A 22,345-nucleotide genomic window follows, 5' to 3' on the forward strand; every position below is an offset into this window, starting at 1 on the left:
TCTAGTTCATCTGGAAAATGAAGGAAGAGGGGAGCAGGTGCTTAACACAATGTGCAAAAAACCCCAGGAACCTCCTAATCCTTTTGGTTTGCAGTAAAAGAAATGAAAGGACTCTTCCTCTGTTTGGTAAGGGTAGGTTATGTGGACCTGACAGCTGGGTGACAAATGCCCAGAAGCCAAAAGGATGGATTTTCCCAGTGACTGTATCATTTCTTGGTGTGGGGCCTGTTAATTTTGTTAGAGCCTTGATGGATAGATCTTTAAAAGTTGTTTTGGGTTTTTATTAATTCTAGATTCCCTCCTTTCCCCTCGAAGACAATGTTATGAAAATAGTCATGTCCTGTTTGCATTGGAGTATCAGACATGATTTTTTCTTACTCAGGACATAAAGCAATCCACTTTCGAGTATTTCCTGGCATGCATTCATCTTATCCATTTGAGAATAGAAGTGGGTAATGACCTTTGTGGGTTTTTAATTTCTTGAACTCATCATCCTTTCCAAGTTTTGACCATATCCTTTCCACAATCCTTTGCTTTCATCAGGTGGGTAGAAAACTTCAGTAACAATAGTGGCCATCATTCGTCTAGAGTGCCAAGTATGCCAACTCAAACAAGCCGCTCCATTGATTTATTGTTAATACCAAAAACAAAAAAAGTAATACATGTAACCCTTTTTATAAATTTTTACACAGTAAACTGCTTGGATCAACATGTGCAGAAGTCCCCGGATAGAATTGCGTTGATCTGGGAGAGGGATGAACCTGGTACAGAAGTGAAAATCACATACAGGTATGATGCATTCTCTCTGGTCATTTTTCAATATGAACAGCATGCTCTCTATCACAGCAAAATTATCTCTTTGCCCCTATTTTGAAAAAATAAAAAGCCAGGCCCAATAAGTTCCTCCCCACCTCCCCTTCCCAACTTGGCAAAAACTTGTGGCTAAAAATCCATGTTTAACAACCCTCCCAGCCCCTCTCCCCCCAAAAAAAACTCTAAAGAGGATTGGGGATGGAATACTTCTGGCTGAGAAAGGAAGGGAAAGATGCCCAGCTTTTTAAAACTTCTCCCCGCCTTCCCCCTTCCCCCTACTGCCACTATCTTGATTATGTTTGCTCCTCTAATTTAAAGCCTTCATGACTCTTTATTACCTGTTGGGTAGGACTATATTCCTTAGCCTGCATTTAAGACTACAGAAAATCTCTTCCTATTCTTTCCTTCACATTCTATTTCTACTGATGCACAAAGTATACAAATGACTTAATCTTCATCATTATAGATTCTCTTCTGACTTCAGGAGCCACTGCTCCCTTTCTAAATGTTATGAGCCTTGGAAATTCATTTAGTTGGGAATCTCCAGTATATATGGATGCTAATTCACTGATTTTTGTTCTGATTTTAATCACAGAACAAACCATCCAAAGTTTGTGTGATTCCCTGCTGATTTGTTTTCTATTATTGATTATGATTTATTAATCTTCAGTAATATGTACAACATACAGATAGCAGATATTATTTTTGCCATTACAGCATTTTTGACCATTGGTCCACAGACTAGTATTGGCCCATGACCTTATCTCTCTATTTGTTTAAATAGATGTTCCTCCTATCTGCTACTAGATGTGTTCTTCTAGGGTTGGTGAAAGGGGCCATAATCTAAATTGGTAGTCTATACATTTCTTATTTCCCTGAAGCCTCTTTTACTTTTAGATCAGGCTAGTTTTTTACTGTATGCCACATACATAGTATGTAAATTTGTTAGGTTGTATTGTTGAGGCTTTTCTTTTTTTTCAGGTCTGGAAGGTGATAATAATTCCTAGGCAACTCTCTAAGACTGTAAATTACAGATGAGTAGCTAATTTATATTGATGGAGAGAGTTTCTACACCGGGAAATCTGTATATTGAAATCACAGGTCTCTCTCCCCCCCTCAAAAAACATCAACAATCCACAGCATAACACTTGTTTAGTGCTTTAAAACACCCAGAGCACATTATATACATTGTATCATTTGTACCTCACAATATGCCTATCAGGTACATACTACCCCCATTTCACAAATGAGGAAAATAAAGGTCGGAGAAGTTATGTGATTTACTCATGGATACAAAGCTAGTAAAAGTGAAAGATGGGTTTAAATCCAGGTCTTTTTGTCACTTAGTACAGCACTCTATTCACTGCTGCCACACTGTCTGCCTCTGTTCCCTGCCCATGCTAATTTATGAGCTCTATGTGTCACAGGTCAAGGTGGCTCATGGTTGAGCTACAACTTTGGAGGCAGGTGTTTAACAGCATGGTTTAATCGAACCCGAAATAAATGTCACTGATTTCTAGAATATGATCAATGTCTGTTGTATTCTTATTCCACGCTCTTGAAAAGTAATTTCATTTTGAATCACAGTAGTCACAACAATGTTACCTTCCTAACAATTAGAACTCTCTAGCTGTTGAATAGTAGTTGCCTTCCTATATAGTAGATTGCCTTTCACTGCAATTCTTAGGCTCATGGGCTGTTAGAACTGGAAGGGACCTTAGAGGTCTTCTAGTCCAAGGTCTAATGTCTAAATTCCTCATTATACAGGTGAGCAGCTGAAGCCCGGAAAAGTTAAGTTATTTGCCCTAAGTCACATGGGTTGTGAGGGACAGATCTTCAGGTGGAGCTGAATGATCCTTGCTGGGGGTATTGTAGGATTCTTGTTCAGTTACAGGTTGTACTTGACCACTGAGGTGTCTTTCCAAACTCTGAGGATCAGATTCTGGTCTGCTTGCTCAGGGATTGATACATTGAATGACTCTGTACCTTTACTGTCTCATTTGAGGTACCCCTTGCTGTACAAATACCTAGTTAATGTTAAGCTATGTTCACTAATTTTATTTTGCTTGTGTGGCTGGTATTGAGGAATGTGGCTCTCAGAAAACCTGAAAGGCTCTTCAGAATGACATGTGATATGCATAAGCTTAAGAGTAATTTAAACTAATTGGCACACTAGGCTGCTCTATTCTGGAGACATACAATCCTGAGCACAAGCAAATTTTTCACTGTCCAAAACAGCTAAACACACACACACACACACACACACACACACACATCCTTTAACTGACATCTTGTAAAGATGATTGTAGACTGTGAGGTAGTGTCGATCCTGGGTGAATACCCATTTCTGCTCATTGTTTGATGATGGAAAAGAAAGTTTGAATAGTATGTTTACAGGCCATCTAAATTACCAACTATCCAGCACGGGATTTGGGTTAATGATTGTCCCGGGTCATTTCAGGTTTTTGCCATGGTTTCTATTTCAGAAAGCCCAGCTAGGTATTGGTACTGATTGTCCTGCCAAAAATGAACTGCCAGTATAGTCTGCTCCTATGAAAGGCTGGTCGTTTCAGCTGCCCAAACAGGAGCTACTTCCCAATGGAGGAGAGGCCTAAGAGGAATTGGCAGGGTCAGCAAACCCTGGCTACCCCACTGACCCTAAGAAACTGACCTTAGCTTTCATTCCCTCTACGTCAATAGCTTCTAATGTAACTGACAGAGGGAAACAGAGGTAACATGGAGTTTATGCCCAGAATGGGCATCTAAGCCTCTTCTCATGTTCAGTAACAGTGAAGGAGATGCTACTTTAGGAGCCTTGGATGGTATGACCTTTGCCCTCCCTGTGACTCAGTTCACACTTGTATGGCATAATAGATAAGAGCGTTAGGCTCAGTCAAGAAAACATGAGTCTAAATCTTGACACTGATAACTTGTCAGCTACCTCATCCTGGTCGGGTCTTGCAATATTTCTATACCTTAGACAATCCCCTAGGACTTAGGAGATAAACCATAGATGATGGCTCTCTTCCTGAATGGAATTATAACATAGATCCTTTCTGTATTAGTACACATGAGTTCACACATACTGGAATGGAAAAAAAAAAAAAAAACCTGAGCTAGGAGGGAAGAGAGTTGTGTTCTACACCCAGGGTTACCACTTGTTAAGTTGTATGAGCATGGACAGAATGGTACTCAGATGGATCTGTGCTCTCACTAACATGAGTACTCCTTTCAACAATTCAGATTACAGCTCATCCACGCCCTCTCAACACATGCTAGTGTTGTACACTCAAAAGTGCAGGGGGCCCTCCTCTAGTTCTCTTGACATTGTATGCATACCTTTGGAGCACACAGGCTGTCCTCGGGAACTTCTTTACTCTCATCACATGACCAATCCACCTTTTTTTCCTTTTGAGAACTATTTGTTCATATCTTTTGATTATTTATCCACTGGGAAATAGCTTTAGGTCTTATATATTTATATTAGTTCCCTATCTATATCTATACCTCTATCTCTATATCTTGGCTATCAGAATCTTACCAGAGATGTTTGGTACAAAGACTTCCCCCCTCCAATTGATGGGTTTTCTTCCTAACCTATTTGCATTGCCTTATTTTTGTGCAAAAGAATGTTCATTTCTATTTCTCCTTTTTGTGATCATGTCTATCCTTGGTTTGGTTAAGAATTCTCCCCTTAACCATAATTCCCACCTTCCTTTCCTGTCACGGATTTTTCTATTGACGTCCTTTATTCCATTTTTCTTGTACAAATGAGACAAAATTCATAAAGTGCTAAGGTTAGCACAGTGTCTGGCATCAGGAAGACTCATCTTGCTGAATTCAAATCTGACCTCAGATACTTACTAGTTGTGTGACCCTGGGCAAGTCACTTACCCCTGTTTGCCTCAGTTCCCTCATCTGTAAAATAAGCTGGAGAAAGAAATGGCAAACCATTCCAGGATCTTTGCCAAGAAAACCCCAAATGGGGTCACAAAATGTCGGACATGAAACAACTGAACAACAAATAAATACTTGTTTTCTTCCTTCTTTCCTTATATAAGTATTTATAGAATATGCTTATATATGTTATATCATTTTAATCTCATAACCATGAGATTAAATCTCATAACCATGTGAGGTAAGTGATATGTTATAGCCATTTTAAAGATGAAAATCCCAAGGCTAAGAAATACCAGGTAGTTTACCTGAGGCTACACAGCTGGTAGCTGCCATAGCTGGCCTGGAATCTAGCTCACTTGATTTCAAGTTCAGAGCTCTTTTCACCATGCCATCCTCTTTTAGTTTACAATCTCCTATATGTTGAATTCAAGTGAGGAAAAGGTGAGATCATACTTTAGAAGTAGAGGTATTATTTAAATAGAAGGTATTAATGTAGATGTTACAAATACATACATATGTAGTATGGACTGTAGTATTCTATTTACACATGTGCATGTGAGCATTTATTGCATACTTTGATGGTAGTAACCTCTATAAGGCATGCAGAATTTTACACAATTTAAATATTCTCTATATAAATAATATTTTCAAGCTTATCTTCCTCCTCAAGCTTATCATCACCCACTGAGGTGCTGCTTCTTCATTGGCCTTTTTTTTTTTTTAAAGGATGAGATTATACCATAGATTCTGTCTTAGGAATCCTCAAGGAGTATAGGAGTCAACTTATAATCTTATCCACCCTAACAGAGAGGCACTAGGAACTTCACAGTAAATAAATAGCCAGCTCTTGCAGCAGTTCAAGAGAGGCCTAAGCTAAGATGATGTCAGTGGGAATGGAAACCATGTGGAAGGCTATTTACTTAGCATACCATTGGTCACGAGGATGAGTGATCAGCACAAACCTACCATCGTCACTAGGGGAAAAAAAAACATATCAAAATGATTGCGCATGACCATCAACATATTTATTTGTGGTGCTACTTTGAAAAAAAGCCAGTTTCCATCTGGGGAATTTGTATATTTTGCTAAATTAAGAAAGATGTCCTTGAGCTTTATTAAGTCTAAGAAAGTAAGTAAAATCTTTCTCTTTGGTGTTTTGACCCTCTACAGTTGGTATGATAATCATACTATCTGATATTTTCATGGTGATGTAGGTTTATAAGGCAGTTTTTTTTTTAAGGCAGTTGGGGTTAAGTGACTTGCCCAGGGTTACACAGCTAGTAAGTGTCGAGTGTTTGATCTGAGGCCGTATTTGAACTCGGGTCCTCCTGACTTCAGGGCCAGTGCTCTATCCACTGCGCCACCTAGCTGCCCGATAAGGCAGTTTTTATAACACTGAGATAAGACATGCAAATATTATGATTCCTATTTTATAGATTAGTAAACTGATAATCAGAGAGTTGGTGACTCTCCCCTTGGTCTATTAAATTGCACAGCTGGCAGATGGCAGAACAGAGGCTCATTACCAGGTTTTCAGGCTCTAAAGACCAGAACTCTTTATTACATAGTAATATATAGTTAATATATACATTTAATAGTATTTACTATTAAGGGAGTGAAAATTTTGGATGGGCCGAATAGGAGGGAAGGGACTCAGCAGTGGGAGTGGGGAGGGTGGAAGCTGGAATTAAACATGACCTGAGCTTCATTTCAAATACCTCGACACCCTCCTCCTCCCACCTTCCCCTTACACCAAAGTATATTGTGTAGGACCACCTCTTCCTCTTCCACGTACAGCCCTTAGAATGCATTCATTTGTTTATTCATTCATTCACTCATTCATTCATGTGACAAATATTTACCACCAACAATGAGCAAGGCATTATGTTAGTCTCTGTGGAAGATATAAAGAAAACTCTCAGGGGCAGCTACGTGGCTCAGTGGATAGAACACTGGCCCTGGAGTCAGGAGGGCCTGAGTTAAAATCCGGCCTCGGACACATAAAACTTATTAGCTGTGTGACTCTGGGCAAGTCACTTAACCCCCTATTGCCACACACACACACACACACAATTATATATAAAAAAAGAAATAGACAAATAGTCAAAAAGTATGAGCAAAAGATTTGAAAACTAAATAACCTGTATAAAATACACTCTAAATTAATAGTAAAAAAAAGAAAAAAAACTTTCTCTGCCCTCAAGGTTCTTGTAATCTGGTGGTATGGGAGAGAATATATGTACTCAAATGAGTACAAGTATAAATGATAAATATATAATACAGGCAAAGTACAAGTATAATGAATAGGTACAGAGCACTGCGCTGAATGAGGTATGCCTGATAAGATTTAGTAAGACACAGGCCTTTTCCCTTGACGAGCTTATTCCCTAATAGGGGTTAAGATGCCAACATGGACAGACCTCTATGAAGCACAATATTATAGAACAGTTGGATTCTAGTGATTCTAACAAACTGTGAGGTCCTGAGGAAGGTCTTTACCAAGTGAAGGAATGAGAGAAGGCTTCATGGAGATGGTTTTGAGTGAATTGGGTATTAAAGGATGGGCAAGAATTCAACAGACCAGAAGAAAATAAGTAAGGATCTTCTGGGCATAAGGAATAGTTTAAACAAATGCATGGTGGTGAGACAACAGAAAGTATGTTTGAGAAGCAAAACTGTCCAGGTTTTTTGAGAATATGGAGCCTCTGCTTCCTTAACCACCTCAAGTTAAAAACATTTGTATTTTTGTGGAGTGATGCTCCAACAATGACAAAGTAATTGTCTGTAACCTTGGGCAAGCTTGTTGTTTGTGGTCATTTCTGCATCACATATATCTCTCTTAATGTTCTCTGATGTTTTAGAGAACGGAGTTTTTTTGCTAGGAAAGATTAAGGAAAGTTTCATGGAAAAGATAGAATTTGAAATGGACCTTGAAGGATGGGTATGATTTCAATGAGCAGAGATAAGAGGGCATGCTTGGCATGGGAAACAGCTGGTACACAGGCATGGAGATGAGAAAGTATAGGACATGCTTAGAGAATCATGAGTTCAGTTTATCAGAAATACTGGATCCTTGAAAGGAGGTAGAGTGACACAATGGAGGAATGAATGGATTAAAAAGTACTTATTAAGTATTTGATCTTTTGGCCAAGCACTGTGCTAAGTGCTGGGGACATAAATAGAAAAATTGAGATAACTCTTGCTTTCAAGCTCTTACTCTAATTGGGAGAGACAACACATAAAAGAGCATTCAGCTACACTACTGATGAAGAAGCCTGGAAGTCCTAACAGTGTGATGTCTGGATGGATGGTAAAGTCCAGGTTACCTTAGTGGGTCAGATAACAGTGTCATGAGTCTGGAGGGCATAAAGGCAAGGCAAGTGGTATGGCCAAATGATAAGGCCTAGTGGTCTTCAATCTTACTGGAAGGAATAGAGTTGGGGACTCCTATCTTATTGGTGCCATATATAGAATATGGTAGCCTAGATGAGTTCTGGGTGTCAGGGGGTGGTGGGGGAGGAAGAAGATGGCAATTAGGTAGGATATTCCCAGTGAAGGTGGGTTGGATCAAAATTATGAAGTGCCTTGAATGACAGGCTACAGAATTTGGACTTTATTTGGAGGCTATGGAGAGTTACCGAAGATTGTTAAGTAGAGATGTGTGGTCAGACCTGTGCATTGGAAAGATTTGGAGGATCTCCATCCGTTGTGGTAGCTTCTCAAGTCAGCTTCAAGGAATCTAGTCCTTTTATAGTCCCTTCTAGAACATGCTATATAGACTTTTTTTTTAAAAGATGCTAGCAGCAGCTAATAACGGAGAAGTCAAAGAGCATACAAAACAGAGCCAAAGCAAATTTCTTCAATCATTCAATTAATAAACATTTATTAACCACCTACTATGTGCCAGGCACTGTGCCAAAAGCTGGGGATACAAAAAGAGGGAAAAGACCATCATTGCCTTGAAGGAGCTCACAGTCTAATGGGGAAGGCAAGATGAAAACAAATATATACAAAGTAAGCTACATACAGGATAAATAGGAGACAATTAATAGAGGTATAGATGGGAGTGACTTATTCTTGACTGGTAGAGTGTAACAAAGAACCATATAGTTTCAAGGCTTATGGAATAAGGACCTTAGGAATTAGTACCATATTGTGGGAGACCTAATCTACGTGTGGGGAGGTATGTTCTTTGCACTTTATAATAGTATGTTTGGAGACTTAATAGACAGGGAGCTTGACACGATCTAGAGAGAATGGGTCACTGCACAGAGAACTTGAGAAGAATGGAGTTCTCTGGTCCTGGCAGAACCCCTGGGGGCATATTATTCATTCACTTAGACTTTCTCTTCCAAAGATTTCAAGGACTCAGCACACCTGTGTTGCCAGTATTATAGGATTTAGAGCTCAGAGAGACTTTAGAGCTTATCTCATCAGGAGGTTCTCTAACATTTTGGTCTTAGCACTGCTTTATACTCTTAAAAATTATTGAGGATTCACCCCCCTCCCCCAAAGAAGTTTTGTTTATGTAGGTTGTATTTACTAATATTTACTATACTAGAAACTAAAATGTTTTTGTATGTTATAAAATTAGTTACGATCTCAAGGACCTCTTGAAAGGATGTTGGAGATCCCCAGAATAACCACACTTTGAGGATTTCTCATCTAGGCCAACACAGGAACATAGATTTGGACTTGGAAGTTATCTCAGCCAATCAATCCCCTCATTTCACTGAGAAGGAAACAGAGATCTAGCTAAGAGAAGTGTTTTGTCCAAGGTAGAGTCAAAATGAGACCTCAAATCCTATGACTTCAGAGGGCAGGGTTCTTTCTTTTTTTTTTTTTTAGGCAATTGGGGTTAAGTGACTTGCCCAGGGTCACACAGCTAGTAAGTGTCAAGTGTTTGGTCTGAGGCCAGATTTGAACTCAGGTCCTCCTGACTTCAGGGCCGGTGCTCTATCTACTGAGCCACCTAGCTGCCCCGGCAGGGCTCTTTCTACCACAAACACAATGACTTTTGACCAGTGGTGGCCAAGGCGGCTGTTCTCCGACAGGTACTCTCATAGTTCTGAGATTGACTGGTAAAGTAACCATAGGCAAATAATTTCATCTTTCTGGGCCTCAGTTTCTCCAGTTGTAAAAATGGGGACATTTGCACTGGCCATGACTACTATGAGGAGGATGCTATTATAAATCTTTAAGCATTTTATAAATGACTTATTATCATTACTGTTGCTAAATAAATGAATGATGACCCCTTATGGCCGCCATTAGAATATAAGTCTGTTGAAGGAAATTCAATTCAGTTTAAGTAAAGTTGATGAGTCACTGTTTGAGGGGCTTAAGATGCCAAGGTAAAATAGTCTCTGCCCTCGAGAAGCTTACATTCTACTGAGGGTTTGGGATATGTATGGAAATAAGTAAATACAATGTATATACAAGGTAAGGGGATAGGAACTAGACCTGATTTCATTGGCATAGGGAACTCCCAGGTGAAGAAATCCCTTTACCAGTGGTGGTCAGCAGCACCTTCTCTACAGCTTATAGTCTTTGAGGGTTGCCTACAGCACCTAGAAGTTAAATAATGACCCTTGTCCAGGGTCAAACAACAATATGTGACCGAGGCAAGACTTAAATCCAGGTCTCTTTGGCTCCCAGGGTATCTCTCTAGCCACCATGACATCCTGCCTCTCTGTCTATATTGATATAATGACATATAATTTCGAGAAATTGAGACCTTGCTAATCACAGAGGGGGATCAAGGACTGTCATATTTATGAAGATATTCCAGGTCTCCTCTTGTCTAGCACAGGGCCTTGCCCATAGCAGGCCCACACTTAATCCCTGTTTAGTTTATTTAACTGTCAATCATTAGTTTGTTCATCTTAGCTCCACCCCACCTACCCCTCTGATGTAAAGTAGCAAGTTGGCCATGAAAATTAGTATGTGCCAAAGGAATTAGGAGCTGGCTTCCAAGGACAGCAGCGGACAACCAGCCTTTGAGAGGAGTGATGAACTCTGACTCCCTTTCACTAGGTTTTCGTGGGAATCCCCGTCTGCACGTGTCAGTTGCAGCCTTGCCGCTGGGACTCTTCTAGAGAGCTGGGGGAAAGTGAGGTTGAGAGGCATGAAAGACTCTTGAGAAATTGTCAGAGGCCCAGTGCAGAGGCAAAAGAATGTGTGCAAGTCCAAAGATGTTTATTTGGGGGGTTGTTTCCCCCATTCCCCTATCCCTACCCCCTCCAGGCTGCTTTAGATGGAGAAACACACACAGCACAGCAACCAAATGCTTTGCCAGTAACTCACTTGGCAGCCGAATTGTGAGTGAGTCACAGTTTATTATTCCCAGAGTTGTCTTTAAGCCTGAAACAGCAGAAGAAAGAATCCCCTAACAGTCCCGCAGACCCAGGTTCACATCTTCCCAAGCTCAGGCTAAGAGAGGGCAGCTGGGGCTTTCCTCTGCTCTGTTCTTTTTTCAGCGGGATTTGTAGCTCCGGCCATAAGCTTTGGTCTCAGGAGGCACTATACTGAGACAAATTGTTACTACCAAAGCAAGTGGTAATTTATCTTGTAATAAAGTGTAACAGGCTCCTTTCTAACTTTCTGACTTCCAAATTTAAAACCATACTGCTGTTTACACCAAAAGTGTGAGCAAGAGGGTTGAAACTGAACAGAATCCTATCTGGGAATTGTGCTTTGGTCAATAGGCTGTGTGGTAGGGAGGAACCTGGAGGTCCCAAAGCGCTATCCAGTACAGTTGCACAGGAAGAGGTAATGGCCCACTTCTCAGAGGGCCCAACCTGAACCTCCAAATCATGGCCAACAATTCTTAAATTCCCCAACCCCCCCGGAAGAATGAGAAAGACACAGAAACTGGCTTGAGGAGGAAAAATGTGTCCTCCAAAGAGACATAATATTGGAACCCTAGGAGTGGTAGCCAAGATTTGAGCAAGGGATAGTCCTGAAGGTCAATCAGGGGAGAAAGTGCATCCCCCTCCAGTGATGCCCTGGGAGAGAATTGGCCAACCTGCAGCAGCTCCATCTCTAAACCTGAGGTACTTTCCCTTAAATTCTGTGAAAGCAGGCACTTTCCTTTCCTTTCATGTGGGTTCCTAGCACAGTTCTCTGTATACAACAGGTCCTTAATTAACTCAAGCCTACCAAAAAAGAATGCACAGAAAGGAATATGGATTTAAGCCTCATGTGGATTTAAACCCTACCATCTCCCCCACTTCAACATCTGGAACCAAATTCCTGTGAAAATTTATGTATTGGTTTATGGCTAAGGCTTTTTCCATTAATGGACAATCTTTTTATACTGTTCCCAAAATGTGACAAATTGCTTCTACAATTTTTTTTCTCTTTTAACAAGTGCTGACAACCCACCCCCCCAAACACAGCAACCCACCAATCTGTAAAATGCAACCATTAGTGATGGGTAATTTTCCATAGTATTGCTGGAGTTAAAAGAGGATGCTTTTTGTGAGTTTTAGTCATTAATTTACTTTCCTTTGTTACGAGCTGATAAATAGCACTAAGTGTATTATTTTAAGATGTTAGGAATAAATTCTCCTATTTCAGAGAGAGAGTGGGATTGAGAACAAGTCTCAAAGCCAGAAAGAACTGAGTGCTAGTTTCATCTGCCTCTGTCTCTATTTCTGTCTCTCCTCCTCTTATCTGTCTTTCTCTCTCTCCCTCTTACCTCTCTCTCTCCCTCTTTGTACACATACCCCCACACCCCCATACCCCCACATCCCCACAGACATCCCCCCCCCCCAACACTCACATTCACACATTGGGATTTGATTAGTGCATAGCAGGGAACAACTCAACTCTGTTGAATGGCATGAGAGACCCAAGAAAGAAAGGAAATACAGCTGGATGGGTCAGGGTGAAGAGAGTGGTACTTGAGCTTAATGGAAGGGAAACATTTCAACAACTAAGGCAACGTGGGGATTCTCATGGAGGCACAGGTGATGGTCCATGCAAATTTGAGAAGACAGTAGTAGGCTGGAAAAGATAAGGGAAAAGGGAGTAGACCAATTTGGCTAGGATGTGGAGGGCGCAAAGTAGAGTAATGTAAAATAAGGTTGGAAAGGTAGACTAGAGCCAGATTGGAGAAGGCCTAAAGAGAAGGAGCCTTGAACTTTTTTCTGACCCATATTCACTCACGTAAGGCATTATCACTTCTGAAATAAGAGCATGGTTTTATTTCACACATTCCCAAAGCCAGCCCACTTGAACTAGGTCCAAGTATAATATTCTTCAAGCACACTGTAGAGCCGATTTCAAATAGACTCCCTGCTGAAGAAGCATAAACATCAGTGACATCCAGGAGGTAACAACAGGCTGAGAAGGCTTCTATCACTGTCCTACAGAGAGGTTGCAGCAGCTGCCCCAGTACTATCTAACTGGCACACGTGGCCTCTGAGAGACACATGCACTCACTCCTCTGCCTTCAATCTGCCACATGCTCACTGTTTCTGTTTTTAAAGGAGAGTAGTGGGAGGAGGTGGGGAATGTTTTTCCTTCTGAAAACTGCAGGATCATAGAGTTGAAAAAGACCTTACAGGCCAGCTAGTCTGTTCAACATTGCAAGAATTCCTTCTACGCCAGAGGAAATCCTGCTGTCCTTATGCAACAAGTACAACCCTTAAAATACACTCAGGGCCAAGGAGGGATGTAGATAGGGTTACTCAGGGGTGTGTCCTCTGTTTTGATCCCATGTTTAGAATCAGATCCTTTCTAAGAAGTCCTAGTAAGCCAATCATCAAAACTTACCCACTAGGGATGAAAAATTTATATGGGATTAAAAGATTCCCTTTGGAAGAAGCATCCTCCCATAGAACTTTATCTCTTGTTGTTATTATTATTGTTCTTTCACCAAAAGAAGTTCACCAAAAAGAGAAAACAGACAAAATACTGAAGGAAGAACAAAGAATTGGTTTAGCTTTCTCTCCTACCTGGTATTTTTTTAATAGAAATAGAAAAATAGACCCTAGAACAGATTAAATGACTAGGACCCAGAAGTAAATACAAGTGCATAAACTGCTCAAGGAAAGAGATAATTTATGTTTTTTAATCTTAACTAGGCTGTCAGTGTATAAGAATAATGCTCCTACTTCTCCCTAATCGATTCTCCATCATGCTTTCCCCAGAAATTGTTCCGAATCTTTTCCTCTCTTCAAACCACCCATGATGTCCTTTCCCTTCACCCTCTCATCTGAGGACCTTGCCTTATATGTTATTAAAAAATTGAGGTCACTTATCATGAGATTCCCCCTTCTCTCTTCCTCTTCATCTCATATCAATGCATATTCCTTGCATTCCAAGGAAGGAATTATCATATCTTTCAATTATTTTCAACCAATTTGGGAAAAAAAAGTCAAGAATGGAAATAAGGAATAGGTATTAAAAGGGAAAATAAGATATAATTTCCTCCAGACTTAATCTATCTTTAAAGGACTTTCGAATGAAAGCACAAAACAGAGGTCCTTATAATTGGAGAAACAATTCCACCTTCCACCCCACCCCCTACCTTGGTATTTGGAAGTTTATTTTTTTTTATATTTAAAAATCTTGTCTGATACAGTATAATCTAGTCCAATTTAGTCTAATTTTGGCCAGTCTGGTTTAATCTGTTCTAGTCCATGCCAATTCAGGATAGTCTAGTTCAGTCTAATTAGGCCCAATCCAGCCCAGGCCAGAATAATATAATTCACTCTGTTCTGTTTCAGTTCAATCTGGTAAATTTCTATACAATCCAGTTCAATTCCATCCAGTCTGGTCTGACTCAATCCAATCCAGGCAAGTGTAATTCAGTTCAATGCAATCCAGTTTAGTCTGGCCTAATATAGTCCAGACCAGTTCAGTCCAGTCTAATCTGGTCCAATCTAGTTCAATTCATTCCAGCCCAGTCTAGTCCAATCCAATTTAGTCCAATCAGCCAAATCCAGTCTAGTCCTCTCTGGATCAATCTAGTCCATTTAAGCCCATTCTAGTGCAGTTAAGTCTAAGGTGATTCCTTATGTTCCATTCCGGTCCAATTCAGTCTAGTCTGGTCCAGCCTGGTCCAGTTCAATCCAATATAGTATAGACTCATCCAATCTGCTTCAATCTGGCCAGTCTACTCCAGTATAGTCCCCCAATCATGTCCAATCTGATCCAGCTCAGTTCAGTCCAATCCAATTAGGTACGATCCAGTGTAGTTTGGTCTAATCCAGTCTAACCTATTCCATTCTGGTTTAGGACATTCCATTTCAGTACAATCCAGTCTAATCTATTCCAGTCTGGTCCAGCTCAGTCTAATCTAGTCCAGTGCAATTCAGTTTAATCCAGTCCTGTCCTGTTCAGTTCAGTCTAGTACAATCTAATCTGGTCTACTCTGGTGCAGTATGGTCCAGTCCAGCTTAATCCAGTCCAATTTAATGTAATTCAGTCCACTTCAGTCTAATTTGGTCTAATCTAGTCCAGTCTGGTCTAATCCAGTCCAGTTCTGTTCAATTTGGTCCTGGTAAGTTTAATATAGTTAGTTCAGTCTGGTCCAATGTAGTCCAATTCAGTTCAGTTCAGTCCAATCCAATTTAGTTGGATCCAGTCTAATCTAGTCAGGACCAAAACAATCCAGTCCTGTCCTATCTAGCCCAGTCCACTTCAATCCAATCCGGTCCAGGTTGATATAATCAAGTCCAATCCAATTTGGTTCAGTCCACTCCAATCTCATCCAATTAGTCCAATCTGATCCATTCCAATTCATTCCAGTCAGTGATGGCAAAGAGTAGAGTGGATGGAATAATAATAATAATAATAATAATTAAGGATGGAAGGGACCTTAGAAGTCATGCAGTCCACATCTCTCATTTTGTTTCCTTTGAAATAGACAGGAAATTTGGTGACTAGAATAGCACCAGCGCAAGTTAGTATAACCTAAACCTAAGGAGATCCTATGAACTAGTCTGACAGCAGATCTTCTCTTGTGAAAGGTGAGGTCCAACCACCACTAGGTCCCCAGAGCTGTATATCAGACATTTCCCTTTGAGTTCCAGGGGATCGAGGTCTCTATTTTTATGAGGGACCTGTTTATTCCATTTGCCCAAATTATCTGCTTATTTTTTCCACTTTCATACTCTCTTAGAATTTGGTTATTAAAGAAAATTTCTAGTCTAGTGACTACAGGGATAGCGATGGAACCTGAGATTTCACTGATACAGGGAACCCCTAGATGAGGTAACTCCTTCTACCATTGTAAGTTGATGCCTTCTTTGCAACTTACAATATTAGAAAGAATTCCTTAGAGCACCTAAAGGGTAAGTGATTTGCCAGGGGTCACAAAGCCAAACACTGCCTCTGTCTATTTTATAAGGGAGGAAAAGGAATATGTTATTTACTAAGTACTTACTATGGACCAGTTTGGGGCAGCTAGGTGGCCCAGTAGATAGAGCTAGGTGTTGGAGTCAGGAAGACATGAGTTCAAATCTGGCCTCAGACACTTACTAACAGTGTGGCTCTGGGCAAGTCACTTAACCTCTTTTTGCTTCAATCCACTGGAAAAGAAAAGGGCAAACCACTCTGTTATCTTTGCCAAGAAAACTCTGTGGACAGTATTGGTATGCTATGGTCCATGGGGTCACAAGGAGTCAGACACAACTGAATGACTGAACAGCAACAAACATACCAGACACTGTGATAAGGACTTTATAAATTTTATCTTATTTGAGCTTCACAACCACCCTGTGGGGTAGATTCTATTATGACTTCCATTTTACAGTTAAGGAAACTGAGGCAGACAGAGGTTAAGTGATCTGCACAGGGTCACACAGTAAGTGTCTGAGGTTGGTTTTGGACTCACGTCTTAGAGACTCCAGTCCACTGCTATATCCAATGTATTACCTAACTTATTAATAAAAAATAAGGTTAATATTTTCCTGCTGCCAACTTCATGAAGTCCTAGGAAGGAGAAATAAGATTGTTTAGGTAGCATGATTCGCGTTCTTCAGAAGTCTTATTGTCAGACTAGTCAGAGTTTAAAAAGTATAGAATCTCACATCTATTACTTTTTAAAATTCTGATGCCTCATTTTTGGCAGGATATTAGGAGCAGTGATGTTTGTTTTTATCACCCTGGAAGACTTGATGAGGAGGAGGATAATTGTTTTCCTCCTCCTTCCAATGCTAATGAGTTAAAGGAGAAGCAAGATCTGGCTTGGAAGTAACCTGGGATCCAAAATGCCAGACTTGGTTACCTTCAAATTTGCATCCCTTTTCTAGAAATTCCAGTTAGTGGAATGATTGGAAAAAAAGGGCTTGCATCATATAAGAAAGTACTCATTAACTTGGTTAGAACATAAACCCAGGATGACAAAACCTAGGTCTTACAGGAATCTTGGAACCGAACTCATTTGACAGATATTGATAACTCCCCTATGGGGGCAGGGATATGAAAACTTAGAAGACAATGTTGTTCCTTGTTTTCTTGCAGCTTCCAGTGGGTGAGCATGGCATTGGGTAAATCCTTCTGGCTATTTTAAAAAAGCCCCAAAGAAACCATAATTTGAGAAATAAGAGACAAATTCTTTCCTTCTTCCGCCTGCCTGAAGCTAGGCCTCCTGTTTTGGTATTTATTTGCTGACAGAGTTCAGGAACAGCAGCAGAACTGGTGACTGTGAGGAATTGAGAGTAGGTGTCAGCAGTAGCTGATTTTCCATTAGCCAGGGCTGTGTCATGGCTGAGAATATCTAAGAAATACAAGTTAGACTCTGTTGGCAGAACAATATAATCCACTAGCCACTAGAACAATTGATTGAACAGAACAACTTGCTTCACAAAGCCAGGGATGTTTGAAAATCCTCTGCTTCTCCCTCCTAACTCATTGCTCTGCCATCTGTTATAGCTAGAGTGACTGGGGGGAGGGGGTCAGTGGGTATGTGCCTAGAGATAAGGGAATGCATTGTGTATACTGCTAGTATGGACCCATAGCTCACACTCATGCCAGGAGACATTGGGGATGAAGAGGGGTGGGAACAGAAACATCATCTGGTCACTCAGTTTGTTTTCAGTGGACACACATCCCCTTTCTGTACCACCCCTCCCACAGAAGCCCAGTGTTCCTACTGTTCTAGGTTCTTCTTGTCAGGGGATACAATTAATCACCCTGAGGCATTATCAACTTTAAATGAGGGAATCATGCCTCATCAGAGCTAGAAGGGACCTTGGGGGTCATCTAATCTAACCCCTTCATTTTACTGATGAGGAACCTGAGGCCAACAGGGTTAAGTGACTTGCCCAAGGTCATACAGCTAGTCTTCCTGACTCTAGGCCAGGTGGGCTATCCGCTGAGCCACCTAGCTGTCCCCCTCAGGGCTGAGTCCTGTTTTATCTCTAAGAATTGGAGCACACTGTAGATCTCAGTTGGAGGGGCCCACAGAGGCTTTCTAGTTCAACCCCTTTATTTGAATGAGGAAACCAGGGTCCACAGAGGTAAAATCACTTGTCTGAGGTCACATAAGGAGTAATCACTCTATAATTTATCTATAGACAAAGCCCTTTTAGTTAAGTCTCCTGAAAGACAGTGGGATGGCTTTAACTCAACCTGATAAAAACTGGGATTACAGCCTGCCTCTTTCCTCATTTCAAACCTTTATGAAATTCCCTGAAGAAGCCACATGCCTACTAGACTCAAATTTCCTAAAAGGAGTCTTTTTAAAAAATATCTACAGCAAAACATACACTTTTCAGATTTTTTAAAAGGGAAAAAATACATGAAGAATTTAAAATAACTCACTGAACCTATCATCAGAGAAAGAAGGGGAAAAAGGTTAATTCAAATTATTTTGTTTCAAAATCACCCTGAAAAATCAGGTCTGACTTAACTCTATAAGTTAGACAACTAAATAAACAAAGAAATGCTCAGGATTAGCTTGGGCCTCTAAAAGTTAGAAAACCAAGTTGCTGCCTGTCCTTTCCTATAATACAGCCACCTTCTGTTTCCTGTTTGTCTGTTGATCTAATATAGATCATGAGTCCACTGGAGAGAGAATACATGCATGATTTTTCTATTTGGTAGCCATCTGTTCTTATGAAACAACTATTTGTGGCTGGTAGGCAGCTGATTAGGGAACAAGGACCCAATTTGCATCTGAGGGTATGTTTTCATAACTTCGCCTTAACAACCACAAATGCAATGTGTATATTCTTCTGTTGCATTTAGACACACACAGAAAAAAATGTGCATCCCTAGAGTCCCTGTATTTCAAGTACATTAAATTACTGCAGATATGTGTGTGTGTGTGTATGCGTACATATGTGTACGTGTGTGGGCTGGCCACCCTGGCCAGAAAACTCGTCATGAGGTAGCTGATCTTCCGGCACTCACTACCAGCCAGGGAAGGTTGTACTGAGTACCAGCTATGTATTTAGCTGGACCACTCCTCAGGCGACAGACACTCCCTGTTCCATCCTGGGGAGACTTGCCCGTGGCCTGTGGCCTTAGCCTTTCAGAAATGTCGCTGTTCATTGCAGAGTGCTCTTCTTTCACCGAGGCTGAGGCAGAGGCAGATAGATGCGCCTTGCAGAAGCTGTCACGATACCGAAAAGTAAAGAGTGAGCGAATGTGAAGAACGCGGCATCAGAGTTACAACTAGTACGGGACAGTCGGGGCTTTGCCCTAAGGCATTTCCTCCCTGGAAAACTGCACTTCTTTCTGGTGTGTGCCCTCAAGTGTCTCCTTTATATATGGTTACTTCCCAGCCCACCACCAGGCTTTGCTACCATTCATTTGACCAAATGACCACCCCTGATGGTGGATGAATTTGACTGAAATCTGACTCGGCATTCAACCCCATTCCTCCTAATTATGCTTTCTGGGGCCAAACAAAATGAATAACTCCTCTTCCCCATGACAGCCCTTCAGATAGTTAAATACAACTATTATGCCACACTTGTTAACTCATTTTATAAAATGCCTCCACACCAAGAGGGGGAATTGATATGAAGGCGAATATATTTCTAATCACTGAACTGGTTGGGTTGATTGTTGTCTTTCATTCTCAAAAAGGACCAAAATAATCATAGAACTATGCAGATGGTCATATACTACACTAATTTTTTTTATTAATTAATTTTTATTTATCAACAATCACTTCCATAAGCTTTTGAGTTTTAAATTTTTCTCCCCCTCTCTTCCCGCCTCCCTCTCCAAGATGGCACACAATCTGATATAGGCTAAACATATACATTCCTATCAAACATATTTTCACATTAGTGATGTTGTAAGTAAGAATTAGAACTAACAGGAGGAACCACCAGAAAGAGGAAACAAAACACAACAGAAGAAAAAAATAGCAAATAGCATGCTTCGATCTGCATTCAAACTCCGTAGTTCTTTCTTTGGATGTGGACAGCATTTTCCATCATGAGGCCTTTGGAGATGTCTTAGATCCTTGTATTGCTGAGAAGGGTTAAGTTTATCAATATTAATCATCACATAGAGTGGCTGTTACTGTGTACAACATTATGGTTCTGCTCACTTCACTCGGCATCAGACTATACAAGTCTTTCCTGGTTTTTCTGAAGTCCACCTGCTCATCATTTCTTGTAGCACAATAGTATTCTATAACATTCATAGACCACAACTTGTTCAGCCATTCTCCAACTGATGGGCACTACACTGATTTTTATAGCTGCTTATGAGGAGGTATATACTCATCTATTCCAAATTGCTTGATGGACCCTTACTGCTCCTCTGACTGCCTCACTAAAGAGCCCAATCACTTTTGTTGTAGCATGTACAAGAGCTAAGGGAGGTTCAAATTGAATTTTAACCAGATTCCCTCTGATACAGGGAGTTAAACTAAATTCTTTTGCAGCTTTTCATTAGTTCTCAAATTTCTCATCTCTGTTTCCCCGTCATACTATTTCACTCTAACCTGCAGAACTAAACCTGAGAATTCCTTCATTTGGGATAAATTCACTTGTCATTAGGGAAAGAAGAAACAGGGCTCCCTGGGTCTGGCACATGTCCCCATTGCTGATCATCCTGGGTATACTCCATGGTTTAGGTCTCCAGACCACGATGTATTTACACAATCTGCCCTGGCTGGGTGCAGTTGTACTGATGCAGCAAAAAGTAGGTCCTGGCTAATGCATGATGGCATGGGCTTCCTTCCTGCAGAGTTTCTCCTAGGATCCTCCACTGTCCATGCATGGCATACCTCATTTGGGGAAGTATACCCTCTTCCCTGTGTAAGCCTCTTGGCAGCCTCCTGTTTATAGCTCTGCTAAGATGGAGTGACTGTGGCATATTGGGCACTACAGTGGCTGGTATGGGGAAAAGGTGCAATTCTTCTAGCAGAAGTTGGGCTTCTAGCAGGGCTTTTGCCCTTCTTCTGAAAGCTTTGGGGAGAAATGATTTTCGAAAATAATCCATTGGAAAGAACTATAGCAGAGTCACAGTGAGCATTCTTTATAATGTAGAAACAGCCTTAGCAGTGGGGTGAAATATAAATCTTCTGGTCTAGCTTCCTTTCCAACTGGCCTGTAAGAAATAACGTTTCTTTGTGGTTTCTGCTAGAGAGGAGAAAATGTTTCCCCTTCTTTTTATTATGCATACAGTATTTCCTTTTGAAAAGTGTCAGCATCTTCATTGATACTCATCTCATAGACTTAATCAGCTATGCATTTTTCAATATTCTTTTTTTCAAATAGCAGATGCATAGTAAGAACTATGTAAATACATATGTAAGAAGCTCCATGGTATGCTAATTAGCTCTTAACCTTTGGCTGAATGACATGTTTATACCCCACTGAAGTCAATGTCCCCAGGAACCACTCCCAAGAACACTTTAGCAGTGGGGAGCTGCAAGCAATGAGGTATTTGGGTACACTTGTAAGCCCACAGGGCTTCTTCCTGCTTCCTGCCTTTTTTTAAAAAAATTCTTTCCCTTCCACTCTTTAACACTTATCTCCTGTGAAATTCAGTGAAATCAATTTGGTATCTAGCACAAAGAGGCATTATTAAAGGAGGAGGGGAGAAAAAAGGGGATGCATGTTTTCTCCCCGAATTCTCCCTTTATATTAACTCTTGTGTATGCTTATACTAATTCATTAGGTGACTCCGAATCCTTCCCCCTTCAGTCACTAAATTAAACAATGTCTCCAACATGGTGTCATGTAAAAGAGCATTGGATTTGGAGCCAGGGGACCTGGATTCAAATCCCAACACTGTTACTGACTACTTGTATGACTGTGAGCAAATTCCTTAATTCTCACTGGGCCTCAGTTACCTCATCTGTGAAATGAGGGAGCTGGACTGGATGACTTCTACATTTCTTCTAGCTCGAAAACTATGATCCTTTGTTCCCTCCCTGTTTCCTTTGTACCAAGGAACATACCTAACATGGCTTGAGAGTAAGGTATTTGTAGTGGGGTTAGCATTTGGGGTAAGGATCATGCCTGTTCTTTTCATGATCTACTAGACAGTAACCTATGTTGCACAATGATACAGAAAGTAGAAGCCGTCTCTTTCCTTTGAAAAAAATTACAACCTAAACTCTTCTCTGTTAGAAGGGGATGTGTATCTGCAAAGTTCACAAATAAGAAGATACCCTTTGAGAGAATCCAGGTGCCCAGACTAACTC

General features: G+C 40.7%; 1 protein-coding gene across 3 annotated transcripts in view; it reads left to right on the top strand.

The window, feature by feature from the left end:
- ACSS1 (acyl-CoA synthetase short chain family member 1) overlaps positions 1-22,345 on the top strand; it is a 73,819-nt gene that overhangs the window by 16,749 nt on the left and 34,725 nt on the right. For 2 of the 3 annotated variants that reach the window (XM_027853885.1, XM_027853887.1), the window contains exon 2: positions 693-789. In XM_027853885.1, coding sequence (XP_027709686.1) covers positions 693-789 — 97 coding nt within the window. Of the gene's footprint in view, positions 1-692; positions 790-22,345 lie in introns of those variants that run through there. The other variant, XM_027853888.1, reaches the window with a different exon arrangement.

This window comes from Vombatus ursinus, unplaced genomic scaffold, assembly GCF_900497805.2.
Source record: "Vombatus ursinus unplaced genomic scaffold, bare-nosed wombat genome assembly UNPS02010219.1, whole genome shotgun sequence".
Classification (NCBI taxonomy): Eukaryota; Metazoa; Chordata; class Mammalia; order Diprotodontia; family Vombatidae; genus Vombatus; species Vombatus ursinus.